Raw genomic sequence first — 15,993 nt, forward strand, 5'->3', positions numbered from 1 at the left:
TTCCACACAATTTCCACCTCCAGAGCTCCATATCCCGCTCCCTCCCCTGATAGCTTTCCTATTCTTTATCCCTCTGGGAGCATGGACCCAGGGTCATTATGGGATGCAGAAGGTGGAAGGTCTGGCTTCTGTAGTTGCTTCCCCGCTAAGCATGGGCATTGACAGGTTGATCCTTACTCCCAGCCTGCCTCTCTTTCCCTAGTGGGGCAGGGATCTGGGAAGGTGGGGCTTGAGGACACATTGGTGGGGTTGTCTGCCCTGGGAAGTCCAGTTGGCATCATGATAGCATCTGGAACCTGGTGGCTGAAAAAGAGTTAAGATATAAAGCAGAACAAATTGTTGAGGAATCATGAACCTAAAGGCAAGAATATTGCAGATGAAGATTCGGGGGGGGGGTGTCTCTGTTTTGGAAAAAGCTAGTAGGTATGTTTTAGGTATATTCCAGAGAGCCCATGACTTGACTAGTTTTTGCCTGAGCCTAATAATATCTAGAATGCAGGTGGACCCAGGTTATTGTCTTAAAAGACATGAAACTTACTGATAATTCATAAAACAAATTTAAAGGCCACAGTTTCACAAATTCCAAAAGGATATAGTTTGCTACTCTTATAATTTGAATGACTGACACACTTTAAAATTTTATTTGAATTAAAATGAAATCTGTTAAATTTTCATTGACCTATTAATATTTTTACCATATGATGATTTTCACCTCATAAAATTAGAACTGACCATTGTTAATTTGTTTTATTTTGGCACAACAGTCTCTACAGGTTTCTTATGTTTTCTTTTAAAAATATTTAATCGAAATAAGTATCCAGTTCTAATTTTGTATGCTTGCTATGTTATTTAGTGGTTCTACAAATGGACAAAAATCCATGGATAGCATGGGAAAGGGCACAGTCAGTCTGAAACCAGAAACTGCCTACAACTTAATACACACTATTCTGTTTGGAGTCTTGGCACTGAGCACAATGAGGTATTTTTTTTTAATCTTATATATTTGAGATATACACACATATAGATCCATCCTTTTATTATTATTTGTCTAATCTTTGCCTAACCTAATTTAGCAAATAGTATTAGAAACTGACAATCACCTTTATTAATGATGATGGCTATTTATATCAGTTTTGTCCCCTTAGTTACCAACATTTCTCTGTTTTTACTTATAGTTCTCAGAAGATAATAAAATCGCTTTGGTAGTTGGTTCCTACATGAATTTTACTATCACACACACACTGTAGTTTGCATTCACAGCTGCCTTAGGCTCTAGTTCCCTACATCACTAGTATTTTTTGACCTTTGCCTGTTTCTGTCTTACAGAATGAAGTACCTCTGGACATCACACATGTGTGTGTTTGCATCATTTGGCTTATGCAGCCCTGAAATATGGGAGTTGCTTCTGAAGTTGTTCCATCTTTATAATCCAAAGAGGGTTAGTTTGGTCTTGTTTTCCATTTCATAATGACATCTAGTCTTTATTTCTTAACTGATATATATATATATATTTTAGTGGCTTAACAATGATTGACAAGACTGTGGGATAAGAGGGGTACAACTCCATACAGTTCCCACCACCAGGGTTCCATTAGCTCATCCCCTCCATTAGAAGCTTCCCTGTTCTAGGGAGTTGGGTGGTAGTGCAGCAGGTTAAGCACAGGTGGCGCAAAGCGCAAGTACTGGTGTAAGGATCCTGGTTCGAGTCCCCGGCTCCCCACCTGCAGGGGAGTCGCTTCACAGGTGGTGAAGCAGGTCTGCAGGTGTCTATCTCTCCCCGTCTAACTACAACAATAAAAATAAAAAAGAATGTTTAAAAAAAATACCTACTTGCTAATGAGAGAACCAGAGCACTACTCTAGCATATATGGGGCCTCTTACAAGTCCTGTGCACTACCACTATACAGCCTACCCGGCCATAATAACTTTATTTTTATTTCCTACATCATTTGTTTTTTTCCCAGACCATAACTAGATATGGTAATTTTACAGAAATCGAAATAGCAATAGACACAAAAAAGAAAAAAATCACCAATGATTCGATTTATCATGTAGAATCATCACTTATCATTATAATTTTTATGTATTTCCTAAGATTATTAATACATGTTTGGCAATGGCATGCTATATAAATTCAGTTTTGGGTGGTTCTGCACTGTAAAATCATCACTAGGTGACAGGGTAGAAGCTACACATATGTCGAGAATGATTGGGACTTTTAAATGGACTCATTTGCTTTGCATATTGAAGACTCAAGTCCCATTAAATTATACTTTTATTTTTTAAAAAACATGTACAAAACTTTAAGACAAGTGCATTCAAAATACTTGTGTTCAGATCAGAAGAGAAAACACAAGTAGAACCTGAACTGGAATTGGTGTATTGCACCAAAGTAAAAGACTCTGGGGTGGGTGTGGGGGAGAATACAGGTCCAAAAAAGATGACAGAGGACCTAGTGGGGGTTGTATTGTTATATGGAAAACTGGAAAATGTTCTGCATGTACAAACTATTGTATTTACTGTTGAATGTAAAACATTAATTCTCCAATAAAGAAATTTAAAATATATATCTTAAGAAAATACTTGTGACCTAAATATTATCTTTCTTATAGATATGTATCATGCGATATTTGGTACCAATATTAATACTGCTGTATCTAGGCTATAAGGTAAGACTGATTTTCTTTATTCTTGTCATTATCACAGCCTATTATTATCAGCAGAACAGTTGCTTTGAATCACTGTGTTCTTGTGTTTCATTTGACAAATAGAGTAGTTGTATAGGTTATAAATATCTTAGTGCCTTAATGATAATTGGTACTGATAAAGAAATTGATCTGTTTCCCAGCATTTTAACAAAAAGAAAGAAAGAAAATTATAGCAAAAAATACTAGAATTTAATCCTTGTGATTAATTTTGCTTTTTGGCATGCTATCCACATGACGCAGATTCTGAAAACAATGTTTTCTGGCTAATTCTGAAGTGAATAAAACAAGGAAAACTATTTCCCCCTGTTGCCCGTTACCCCAGTCTCCACAGAGTAGGAGATCTTAGAAGGCATTCTATAGGACTGGTGAAGGAGCTCACCTGGAAAGTACGGTGCTTTGCCATGTCTACAGTCCATGTTTGAGCCGAGCCCCCAGTGTATTAAAGGGAGATTTGGTCTTGTGATTCTTTTCACTTTCTTTGTCTCTCTGTCTCTCTGGAAAATAAAATAAGTGACAGAAAATAAATGATAAGAATTAACATGCACTGTACGTTATACATTTCCGTTTTCAGTGTTTATAAATCATCTTTGCAAGAGGACTGGTTCCATGTAAATAGATATATCCTAAGATTAATCTTATTATCTGTCCTTCAGTTTCCATATGAAACAGTAAAATTCTTATTTTCACTTGACTAGTCAGTGAAAAAGCACTAACTGTGCTGCAGTTCTGAAAAACTGACAAGAAACAGTTAAGTTCAGGTTCATGACTATATGACTCCTGTCACATCTGGAGATTGAGAGACTTGAGTTGCCTCCTGAGTAGGAAGCACAGGTTTATCCGATTGCTTTCTCTTTTAAAATGTCATCAGAATGAATTTCTACTGGTGCCTACTGTATAAAAAGATCCAGATTTGGGGGGGAATCAGGCGGTAGTGCAGCGGATTAAGCACAGGTGGCGCAAAGCACAAAGACCAGCGGAAGGATCCCGGTTCGAGCCCCCGGCACCTGCAGGGGAGTCGCTTCACAGGGGGTGAAGCAGGTCTGCAGGTGTCTTGTCTTTCTCTCTCCCCCTCTCTGTCTTCCCCTCCTCTCTCCATTTCTCTCTGTCCTATCCAACAACAACAACAACAACAATAACTACAACAATAAAACAACAAGGGCAACAAAAGGGAGTAAATAAGTAATAAATAAGATCCAGATTTGGGAGTCACTAAAGAAGACAGAGGATTCACAGAGATGGCCACTCAGCTTTTGGTTTTATTTCCTTATATTTTTGCCTAAGACTTTATTTGAAGCAAAGTTTTTTAGTCTTTTTTTAATGATTTTTTTTAAAGCTTCAGAAGTAGTGCTGCAGGTGTCTTTCTTGTGTCTCTCCCTCTCAGTTTTTCTGTTGCTATCCAAAAAAAAAATAATAGTAATAATGAATAAATGAAAACAGAAATTATTAAAAAAAGAATTATAGGCATTTGCATCTCACTCTAGATCTGTAAATCAGAAATTGTAGGAATGGAAATCCAGAAATGTCTACTTTAACTAGCTCACGAGGAGATGCTGACTTAACCTTCCAAATCTGAGAAATCCTTTAGCTAGATAATTCTAGGTAGGAAACTGCCCTGTGCTCTGTAAAATATGTTTAGCAGACTATTTACTCCTACCAACTAGATGCCAATAGCACCTCCTTCCAGTTGTGACAATCAGAAATGCTAACAGACTTGCCCCACATGTCCTGAGAACAAGTGATAGCACTGAATAAAGAAACAAACAAGTAAATAAAAACTAAAGCATCATTTCTAGGAAATCTTTTCAGACGTTTCCTAAGCAATAGATTCAGCATTCTAAAGATCTTTGGGCTGGGGGTGGGGGGGACAACAAGATGGTGATTCACTTGCTTAAGCGCACACAGGACAGTGTACAAGGACTAGGTTCAAACCTCTCTCTGGTCCTTACCTGCAGGGGGAAACCTTCACAAGTGGTGAAGTAGAGCTGCAGGCATCTCACTATCTGTCTCCTTTCTCAATTTCTCTCTGTCTCTATCAAATAATTAATAATAAACTTTTAAAAATAAAATAAATAAAGATTATTGACCTGGCTTCGATCAGTATTGAACTTCAGGAGAAGTTCTAATGTATTCAGCTTCCACTGTATAAAAAAGTTTAGATAAACCAGCATTTCAAGGGGGGGGCTGGCAGTAGCACAGAGGGCTAAGCACACATGAGGCGCAAGGACGGCATAAGGATCCCGGTTCAAGCCCCCGGTTCCCACCTGCAGAGGGGTCACTTCACAGGCGGTGAAGCAGGTGTGCAGGTGTCTATCTTTCTCTCCCCCTCTCTGTCTTCCCCTCCTCTCTCCATTTCTCTCTGTCCTGTCCAACAACAATGCCATCAATAACAAGAATAACTACAGCAATAAAACAAAAGGGAATAAATAAAATAAATATTTTAAAAAATCAAAACTATGAATAATGAAATATTACAAAGGTATTATTTAATCAATAGTTTTTATTTATATTACTTCTAAAATCAACGATAAACCTGATTCACCTTGCTTTTTTTTTTTCCAACTTCAGTATCATTTTATTGAAGGAATGTTGGGTTTTTTTAAATTATCTTTATTTATCTATTGGATAGAAACAGTCAGAATTTGAGAGGGAATGGGGTAAATACAGAGGGAGAGAGAGCCCTGCTTCACCACTAGCAAAGCTTTCCCCTTGCAAGTGGGGATAGGGTCTTGAACCTGGGTCCTTGAGCATTGTAACATGTACTCAATTAGGTGCGCCACCACCCGGTCCCTACTTCCCCCCTTTTTAACTTTTGTGTTTTTGTTTTTGTTTTTGTTTTGTTTTTGTTTTTTTTGCCACCAGGGTTGTTGCTGGGACTTGGTGCCTACATGGAATACACGACTCCTGGTGGTTCCTTCCTTCCTTCCTTCCTTCCTTCCTTCCTTCCTTCCTTCCTTCCTCCCTCCCTTCCTTCCTTTACCTATCCATTTCTTTCTTTTCTATATGATAGGACAGAATGAAATTGAGAGGGGAGGAGGAGCTAGAATGGAAGGGAGAAAGAAAGACCCCTGCAGCTCTGCTTCACCTCTTGTGAAGTTTCTCCCTGCACCATGAGGTCCATGGGCTTGAACATAGGTCCTTGTGCGTAGTAATGTGTGTGCTTAACTGCATGTGCCACCACTTGGCCCCAAGAATGTTGGTTTGTAAGATATTGTCACAGAAATAATTTTTTTTTTAAATTTTTAAAGTCTTTATTTACTGGATAGAGACAGCCAGAAATCAGAGGGTAGGGGGAGACAGAGTGGGAGAGAGAAAGAGAGACACCTGCAGCCCTGCTTTACCACTTGCAAAGCTTATCCCCTGCAGGTGGGGACTGGGGGCTCGAACCTGGGTCCTTGCGTATTGTAACATATGCTCAACCAGGTGCGCCACCACCTGGCCTGCAAAATAAATTTCTAATTTCCCTAAAATACTTGATTTTTTAAAAAATAATTTTTATTCCCATTTGTTGCCCTTGTTGTTTTATTGTTGTAGTTATTGTTGTTATTGATGTCGTCGTTAGATAGGACAGAGAGAAATGGAGAGAGGAAGGGAAGACAGAGAGGGGGAGAGAAAGATAGACACCTGCAGACCTGCCTCACCACCTGTGAAGCAACTCCCCTGCAGGTGGGGAGCGGGGGGCTCGAGCCAGGATCCTTACTCCTATCCTTGTGCTTTGCACCACATGCGCTCAACCCACTACGCTACTGCCTGACTCCCAGTACTTGATATTTTTTATCAGCAATTTTTCTGATTCACCTACTCTGAAGATTAGCTATGATTAGTAAAAAAAAACAACAACAAAGATGAGATGAGTATAAGAAAGAGATAGAACTAGAACAGTCATAAAGCAGTGCAGTTCTACTTTAATGCTATATAGTAATAAAGTTATATATTAGGTTGTTAGAACAGTCATGAGACATTTTTTGCATAGAAAAACAAAAATAAATATCATGACTTTTTCAACAAGCCTATATACATGTGTATGTATATATAGATGTGTGTGTGTGTGTGTGTGTTTATGTGTATTTAATTTTATTTACTTTAATGAGATACAGAGAAGGGAGAGAGAATGATATCAAAGAACTGTACTATAACTCTGGCGTATGGTGATGCTGAGAATTGAACCTAGGGCCTCAGAGCCTCAGGCATGAGTTTTTGCAGAACCTTCATGCTGTCCCCTTAGCCCCTAAAATTTATATTTTAAATCTAATGAGAGTTGGCTGCAATCCCTTTAGTCTTCTGTCGCAGTGGGTGAAATTAATTCTGCAATTCACCTAAGGGGATAAACACACACATTTTTTTTTATTCACTTGTACATTAGATAAAACAGTGTCCGTTTAATTGGTGAATTAAACAAATAGGCTAATTTAGGTAGTCAGTGGGTTCATGATATGGTTGATATTATAACTATGTAACTTTTACTTAGGAGTTACTATTGGCATAAATATAATGTTTAAATATACTAGCTATTCCTAAAGAATACTGATTTCAAATATTCTTTTATTGTAATTGTAACAAAAATTGTGTGTATGTGTGTTTATGTTTACCTAACTATACATTAAGATTAATAATACAAGGACTATCATCTCCATATTATCTAGTGAAAGGAAGACTAACTTTGGAGTTAGATTCCTGGTTATGACTCAGCCATTTTGTGACTTGGTCAAGTCAGAATATCCCAGAACGAAGGTAGAATGAAAAATAGTGATGGTGATGCCTTCTGTAGTACCTAGCTCCTGGAGTAACTGTGAAGATAATATTCTGTATGCCAAGGCATCTTTACAACACTTAAACAGTACTACCCTGTAATATTTAAGAGTAGATTGTATGTCAGTTATATTTCTCTAAGATACTGGGAGCTTTCTCGTGGTTGCTGTTCCTCCCATGTGCAAAAGTATGCATGTTTTACTGTATATTAACACCATGCACAGCTACATTTTTTTTAAAGTAAAGTTAAAAACTCTTTTTAAAAAATTAATAGTACCTTTGATCCTGAAGGGCTAAGGCTCAAAATAACTTTGGAAACTTTTCTCAGACTTCAGCTCACTTTTAGGACTGTGATTCTGACACTCCAGTCACCATGTTTATCTAGTTAACAGGATGATATGCATTGTCTCCTTGTCCATTTTAATCTTGGTGATAGTTGTGGGGGTGGGGTGGATTTTGTTTCTGTGTTTAATTTCAGTTCTGGCCAGGAATGATGGATGAACTCTCCGAGTTGAGAGAATTCTATGATCCAGATACAGTGGAGCTGATGAACTGGATTAAGTAAGACAATTTTTTTTTAATTTAAAATTTAAAGTGCCATTTAAGAGTCACCGTAGACCTCACTTGGGTCTTTTGCTTACTCCTGAGTTTAGCTTTGAAGATACACTCATTCTTAATAAGTTTTTCTTTGTCACTGTATTTGGAAACACTTACCCTTTAAGAAATATTCCTTCCAATATAGTCCCTTGAAGGGAAAATAGCCTATGGAGAAGGAAACAGTGGGGGTGTGGGGGAGTCATTTCAAAATCTGATGGCAACTGAAATGAAGTTGTACTCTGTCACCTTCTTTCATTTAAATACCATTTAAATTTGCTGTTAATGCTGACACATAAAAATACTCTTTCCATGTTACTTAAAAATTAGATACTGTAGGGAGTTGGGTGGTAGCACAGTGGGTTAAGCACAGGTGGCGTGAAGTGCAAAGGACCGGTGGCATAAGGATCCCAGTTTGAGCCCCCAGCTCCCCACTTGCAGGAGAGTTGCTTCACAGGCAGTGAAGCAGGTCTGCGGGTGTCTGTCTTTCTCTCCTTCCTCTCTGTCTTCCCCTCCTCTCTCCATTTCTCTCTGTCTTATCCAACAATGCCATCGACAACAACAATAATAATTACAATAATAAAACAACAAGGGCAACAAAAAGGAATAAAATTTTTTTTTAATCGGATACTGTAAACTACAGTTAATTAGTCACAAGAACTTAGTGCAGCTTTTCTCTTATAACTAACCATCTTGGTCCACCCTAGGCCTAGAGAAAATTTAAAATGTCAAACTGGAGCCTTTCCTCTCTGATCATAATGCTTCTGCGTTATATTGGTTCTTATTTTGACCTGCACTCTGATGCAGGGCCTCAGCATTTGGTGTCAGAATGAAATACATGTGCTTCAAAGCTGGCTAATGAAACTGGCTTCCCACAAACAAAAAAATAAACTTTTCTAATTAGAACAGCATTCTTGTAACCTATGATACTGTCTTTTCCTACTTTGTAACCAAAAAGCAGCAGGCGTGATTATTCACACATAAATGGATACTGCAAATCTTGTGTGACATGTCCTAAAAGCATTGGCTGTGTTGTCTCCATCACTTAAAACTTTAGTAGCCATATTGGCACTTGCTCAAGACTAATGTTTACTAACCAGTATGGTTTAGCACCTCCTGTGTATTAAGAGATGGTAAATGTTTGATAGCTCAGGTCTCTTGAGGGCAATACATGGGTTTTATAGAGATTGATGTCTAAAATATGAATGTGGCTTTGGTCCCAACGTCGAACTCAGTTTGACTAGATGCACTGAGTATAGTTTTTCATATATTTCCAGTCCTGAGCATGCTATGTGCTTTGTCTTTATTTATTTATCTAATTCTAAATCATGGCAGGCAATTACAGATTAAATAATTCCATCAGTATTTACCGTGTATGGAGAAAGAAGGTTTTCTCTATAAAGTAGCGCTAATTACTTTTGCATTGAGTATATAGTCAACTAGAAATTTATGACATGCACCATCAGATATTTCCTGTTTTTAAAGTCACACTGTTGGTGTAGATCGTGCAGTAACAGATCTTCTGGGTCTACCTGGATTAGCACTTTAATTATCTCTCCTCCACTCCTCAGTGTTTCAGGAATTAATTGCAGTGTCATTAAAATTTTATTTGCCCACTAGGGAAAGATAGAAACAAGCTGGGGTTATGGATCGACCTGCCAACACCTTGTCCAGTGGACTCCATTGTTCACTCTGGAGCTGAGGGGTGATCCTGAGCCAGTCATGTCCATCTCAAGAGTGTTCTTGTCACACTTAGAAAATGGGTGTTTTCCTCTCCAGAGCCCTACCCAACTAGCGAAAAATATATGAGGAAAAAAAAAAGAAGAAGAAGAAGAAAGGAATGATACTCGGAAGTAGTAGGTGTGAGTTATAAGGAAAAGAAGGCAGGACCATAGAAAAAATGGGCAATCGTATATAAATATAGATAGATAGTTATAGAAATAATAGTTAACCCATATCTGTGATGTTGGGAGAACTGGTACAGTTTCCGGTGGAGGGAAGGGGGACACAGAACTCTGTGGTGGGAAAGGTGTGGAATTATACCCCTCTTATCTTATAATTTTGTAAATCAGTAGTAAAACACTAATGAAAAAATTTTAAACATTTTATTCACAAAAAGCCCTGAGTTATCTCTGGCTATGTCAGACTGGATATACTTATTGTAGTGCTTTAGTTTTCATACTTAAATTATTGAAAACTAGTTAAAGTAACATCTCTGGATTTGAAAACTAAATGAGAGGTTGCTTCAGGAATAAAGAAAATAGTAGCGAGGCCATTTCTCATTGGGGGAAAATAATCTGTTTCTTAGGTACACTCTTTACTAATGGTTCCTTTCCCTAGGTGTAAACTTACATACACTTTTGACTTAAAAAAAAAACTCTTGGGGCCAGGTGGTGGCGCACCTGGTTGAACACATGTTACAGTACGTAAGGACCTGGGTTCGAGCCCCCTGTCCTCACCTGCAGGGGAAAGCTTTTTGAGTGGTGAAGCAGTGCTGCAGGTGTCTCTCTCCCTCTCTATCATCTCCCCCTCTTAATTTCTGGCCGTCTCTATTCTATAAACAAAGATAAATAAAATAAAATAAATTCTCAGTAACTGAAGGACTTGTGTTAAAATTTTGTTGTTTCCATTTGTGATCTAATCTTACCTGTCTTCTCATAAAACTCTTCAAATCTAAATCGTTGTTTTTGCAAAAATAGCTGCTGGGCATATTTGTGAAGTAAGATTAAGTGATGATGAATATATGCCAAAATAAAATGTATTTATATTTGTTTAAAATCAACATTGAAATCCGTTTTGGCGTGTCAGTCTCAATTCTAAATACGGATAAATATACTTAATATTCTTTTAGCCTGCCCTGATGTTTTCTGTTTTTGAAATATAAAATGCCTTTAGCTCTCATTGCTCTGCTTTGATTAGGTACATAGTCTGCTATTGGTAGGTCTTTGCTGTGTAGGGGAAAAGGCTGTAGCCTAAGGATATGTGGAATTTATCTAGAGTGTCTAAAGGCAGCTCCCAGACCTCTCTGGTGGGGACACAGCACTGTCAGTGAGGGGTACATGCTCTCCTCTCTCCTGCCCACTTCTGGTCCCAAAGACTCAGGTGTCCTTTGTCAAAATGAGTAAGGCCACATCTATGGGGGCAAAGGCAAAGCTTCCATTAAAGGATGGCTATCCTTCAGAATGTCAGGACATGAAACAGTCACCTTCCAGAACTCTAAGGGATTCCTCAGGTGACCCTTAATTTTGATACATGGTAACTCACGTTAATTCTTGCTTTAAGAAGCTTGCCCACTACCACTCAGTCTCTGCGTTGTGCTCTCGATACTGGAGAGAGTCATGCCACCTGCTTAGGCATCCTGTAGTGTTCCAAGGACTCTGAACTTCTCTTTGGAGATTAGGGCTTGCTAAGTGTTCACTGAGGGCTTCTTGATTTGAAGAACAAACTGCAGAATTCTGTTGCTTCACTAGAATTTAGCAGGCTTTGATTTTTGTTTGTTTCTTATTTCTTTTGAGGGACTTGTTTCTTATTTCTTTTGAGGGACTTGTTTAGGACATTTTATAGATTAACCAGATAACCTACAGAGAAAGTAAAGAATATTCCTTGCAGACCGTACCAGACTTCTATGAAAACTCAGTACCGTTACTTCATGTCTGACGTTTTATACTTATTAGTACAATGCAGCAAATATTTATTGAGCACCACCCATACATATTGGACACTGCAGTAAGTGTCAGCATTGGGTGACAGTCTATTATAACTGCCTTTTTATTAGAGGACGCTTATTCCAGCATGGTTGTCCTCTTTTTTTTTTTATGGAGTCTTTTTATCAACATTTTATTTATAAAGTTAAACAAATGTTTTGAGAAACAGTCAAAGACTTACTTTTTTTTTTTTTTTTTTTTTTTTTTTACCTCCACGGTTATTGCTGGGGCTCAGTGCCTGCACTGGCAAACGCTAGAAGAAAAAGTGCCTGCACTACAAATTCACTGTTACTGGAGGCCAACCCCCCCTTTTTGTTGCCATTGTTGTTTGTTGTTGTTGTTGGATAGGACAAAACAAATGAAGAGGGGGAGAGAAAGATAGACACCTGCAGACTTGCTTCACCACTTGTGAAGCGACCCCCCCCCCCGCAGATGGGGAACCAGGATACCACCCGGCCCCCAAGACTTACTTCTTACATTAAACACTTGGAAGAAAAAAAAATAGCTATTGAAAGACATATTAAGGTGGGGGTAGATAGCATAATGGTTATGCAAACAGACTCTCAGGCCTGAGGCTCCAAAGTTCCAGGTTCAAACCCCTGCACCACCATAAGCCAGAGCCTGAGTAGTGCTCTGGTAAAGAAGGGAGGGAGGAAGGAAGGAAGGAAGGAAGGAAGGAAGGAAGGAAGGAAGGAAGGAAGGGAGAGAGGAAGGGAGGAGGGGAGGGAGGGGAGGAAGGGAAGGAAGGGAAGGAAGGGAAGGGAATGGCATATTAGTAAAATAGTGAAAGCTATCTGCATTTAATCAGATCTGAAATGGAAATTCTGAGCAAATCTTGCTACATTGCAGATTTTCAAAACCATAACTTTAGCATTCTCAAAATAAAAAATTTTCTCTCAAGAAATACTTTTTCTTGGGCTCACAAATGTGCTTATCATATACCAATCTTAATATTATCTTATCACTCCATGGAGTGTTCCATTTTTTATTTCTTTATGGGGGGGTTAATGGTTTACAGTCAACAGTAAAATACAGTGGTTTGTACATGCATAACATTTCTCAGTTTTCCACATAACAATTCAATCCCCTCTAGGTCCTCCTCTGCCATCATGTCCCAGGACCTGAACCCTCCCCCTCCCTCCCCCACCCCAGAGTCTTTTACTTTGGTGCAATATACCAAACCCAGTCCAAGTTTTGCTTTGTGTTTTCTTATTTTTCAACTTTTTAAAATTATTAGTGGTTTAATAATGATGGTCGAACTTGTGGGATAAGAGGGGTACAGTTCCATATAATTCTCACCTCCAGGGTGCCATATCCCATCCCCTCCATTGGAAGGTTCACTATTCTTTATCCCTCTGGGAGTATGGACCAAAGATCTCTATGGGATACAGAAGGTGAGAGGTTTTCTTCCATAGTCTTATTGTTCTGCTTTATATATATTTTAAAATTTTTCTTTATATTTATGTATTCCCTTTTGTTGTCCTTATTGTAGTTATTATTGATGTCGTTGTTGTTGCATAGGACAGAGAGAAATGGAGAGAGTAAGGGAAGACAGAAAGGAGGAGATAAGGATAGACACCTGCAGACCTGCTTCACTGCCTGTGAAGGGACTCCCCTGAAGGTGGGGAGCCGGGGGCTTGAACCGGGATTCTTACCCCAGTCCTTGGCCTTTGCGCCACATGGGCTTAATCCGCTGTGCTACCGCCCGACTCCCTGCTTTATAATTTTTAAGTTAGGAAGTTTTATTGGTTAAAAAAATAATAATAAGGACGCTATTTCATTTTTTTTCTTTCCTATTTTTAGTTTCCCTTTAGAGAAATTTAGATATAAGTATAAAGCAGGAAGTCTTAGGGTTTGACTCTCTTATTAATCTGAGGGAATTTTTTTTTTTTTTTTGAGGAAAAGGCCAAGTTTTTATTGAATGAAAAGATGTGGCCACAAGTCAAGGGACAACAGTAACAGTAACGAGAAAATATATGAAACTAGGAACAGATTCTCCTCTATATTTTCTTAGCTGAGAGAAGTCCTATTAATACCTTAATTTCAAACTTTTGAAATCCACAATTATGAGATAATGTACTAAGTTCATTTTTTAATTTCATTTCAATTTTAATTAATTTATTATGGGATTAATGGTTTATAGTAACAGTAAAATACAGTAGTTTGTACATGTGTCACAATTCTGTTTTCCACATAACAATTCAACCCCCACCAGGTCCTCCTCCACCATCATGTTTCAAGACTGAACCTTCCCCTCCACCCCAGAGTCTTTTACTTTGGTGCAATACACCAAATTAAGTTCATTTCTAAAAATAACACCTATTTATTTATTTATGAGAAAGGAGAGAGAGAGCAAAACTCTCCAATAATAAAAATAATGCTTTGCTATTGAATTTTAAATCAATATATGACACTCTTTTTTGTTGTTGTTGTTTTTTGAGGGAATATTTTGTTGAAATCAGTCCTCCAAGGTCTTTACCTGTGGAAGATCATCTCCCCCTGGGCCTTCTGTAGCTTTGGCTTATGTGTTCCCTGGCTATACACCTTCTGTGTTATGCTGAGGTGTTTCTTGTCTTATGTTCCATACAACTTAAGTGCCTCTATTCATAGTTATCCTTTTTGCTGGTATTGTTTCCTAAATACAAAGATTAAAAACCCGGAGCTGGGGGGAGTCGGGCTGTAGCGCAGCGGGTTAAGTGCAGGTGGCGCAAAGCACAAGGACCGGCATAAGGATCCCGGTTAGAACCCCGGCTCCCCACCTGCAGGGGAGTCGCTTCACAGGCGGTGAAGCAGGTCTGCCGGTGTCTATCTTTCTCTCCCCCTCTGTCTTCCCCTCCTCTTTCCGTTTCTCTCTGTCCTATCCAACAACGACAACAACAATAATAACTACAACAATAAAACAAGGGCAACAAAAGGGAATAAATAAATTAAATAAAATATTTAAAAAAAAAACCCGGAGCTGGGAGTCGGGTCCTAGTGCAGCGGCTTAAGCGCAGGTAGCTCGAAGTACGGGGACCCGGCTCCCCACCTGCAGGGGAGTCACTTCACAAGAGGTGAAGCAAGTCTGCTGGTGTCTCTGTCTTCCCCTCCTCTCTCCATTTCTCTCTGTTCTATCCAACAACAACAACATCAATAACTACAACAATTTAAAAAAAGGAATAAATTAAAAAAACAAAAAACCCGGGGCTTTGTTTTTAACTTCTGTTCTTCATTTCAACAAAACGACATGGTGCTTTCAGAGGTTTTATGTGTGATTAGAGAACACATTTAACTTCAGTAAGGCCAAATGTCACCATACTTTGTGATTCATACCTCATTTCTTTGTATACTTTGACTGTTTGAATTTCTGATTTTTTTTTAATTGTATAGTTAAGATAGAGAGACATGTAAATTTGAATATTTTGAGATGTGACGTTTTAACTACTTGGTCTTAAGAGATTTTCATTAGAAATAATCTCTTTCTACAATGTGCAAGGACCCAGGTCCAAGCCCCCAGTCTCTACCTGCAAGGGAAAAAAGCTTAGTGACTGGTGAAGCCATGCTGTAGATGTGTCTCTGTCTCTCTTCCACTGTCTCCCCCTTCCCTCTCAATTTCTGGCTGTCTCTATCCAATAATGAAATAAAGGTTTGGTGTTTTTTTTTTTTTTTTTTTTTTTTGCCTCCAGGGTTATTGCTGGGGCTTGGTCTGCACTAGGAATCCATTGCTCCTGGAGACCATTTTTTCCCTTTTGTTGCCCTTGTTGTCTATCGTTGTTATTGTTATCATTGTTGTTGTTATCGTTGGATAGGACAGAGAGAAATGGAGAGAGGAAGGGAAGACGGGGGGTGGGGAGGGGGGAGAGAAAGATAGACACCTGCCGACCTGCTTCACCGCCTGTGAAGCGACTCCCCTGCAGGTGGGGAGTCGGGGGCTCAAACCGGGATCCTTACGCCTGTCCTTGTACTTTGCGCCACTTGCGCTTAACCTGTTGTGCTACTCCCCGCCCCCATAAGTAAAGATTTTTTTTTAATTTAAAAAGAAATAAATTCTTTCCAGTGATGAGTCCTGCATGTGCACTATTTTCACAGTAGGGCTGAGAAACTGGACCAAGCTCTCTTCACATGTAATCAAAGCACAAAGAATTACGCTGTTTTGAAATATGATGTAGGTTAAATTTGAACCATAAGTGCCTACAATCCAATCATTGTGCAGCTATTTGCATAATTCTATAATTTTTTAAAGTGTAGGTAAAGGAAATGTT

General features: G+C 38.7%; 1 protein-coding gene across 4 annotated transcripts in view; it reads left to right on the forward strand.

Moving 5' to 3' along the window:
* The window catches only part of DPY19L3 (dpy-19 like C-mannosyltransferase 3), a 72,622-nt gene that overhangs the window by 40,681 nt on the left and 15,948 nt on the right, over positions 1-15,993 (forward strand). For 3 of the 4 annotated variants that reach the window (XM_060185659.1, XM_007539461.3, XM_060185661.1), the window contains 4 exons: positions 854-979; positions 1,327-1,438; positions 2,613-2,669; positions 7,933-8,015. In XM_060185659.1, coding sequence (XP_060041642.1) covers positions 854-979; positions 1,327-1,438; positions 2,613-2,669; positions 7,933-8,015 — 378 coding nt within the window. The remainder of the gene's footprint in view (positions 1-853; positions 980-1,326; positions 1,439-2,612; positions 2,670-7,932; positions 8,016-15,993) is intronic. The other variant, XM_060185660.1, reaches the window with a different exon arrangement.

Source organism: Erinaceus europaeus, chromosome 2 (assembly GCF_950295315.1).
Source record: "Erinaceus europaeus chromosome 2, mEriEur2.1, whole genome shotgun sequence".
Classification (NCBI taxonomy): domain Eukaryota; kingdom Metazoa; phylum Chordata; class Mammalia; order Eulipotyphla; family Erinaceidae; genus Erinaceus; species Erinaceus europaeus.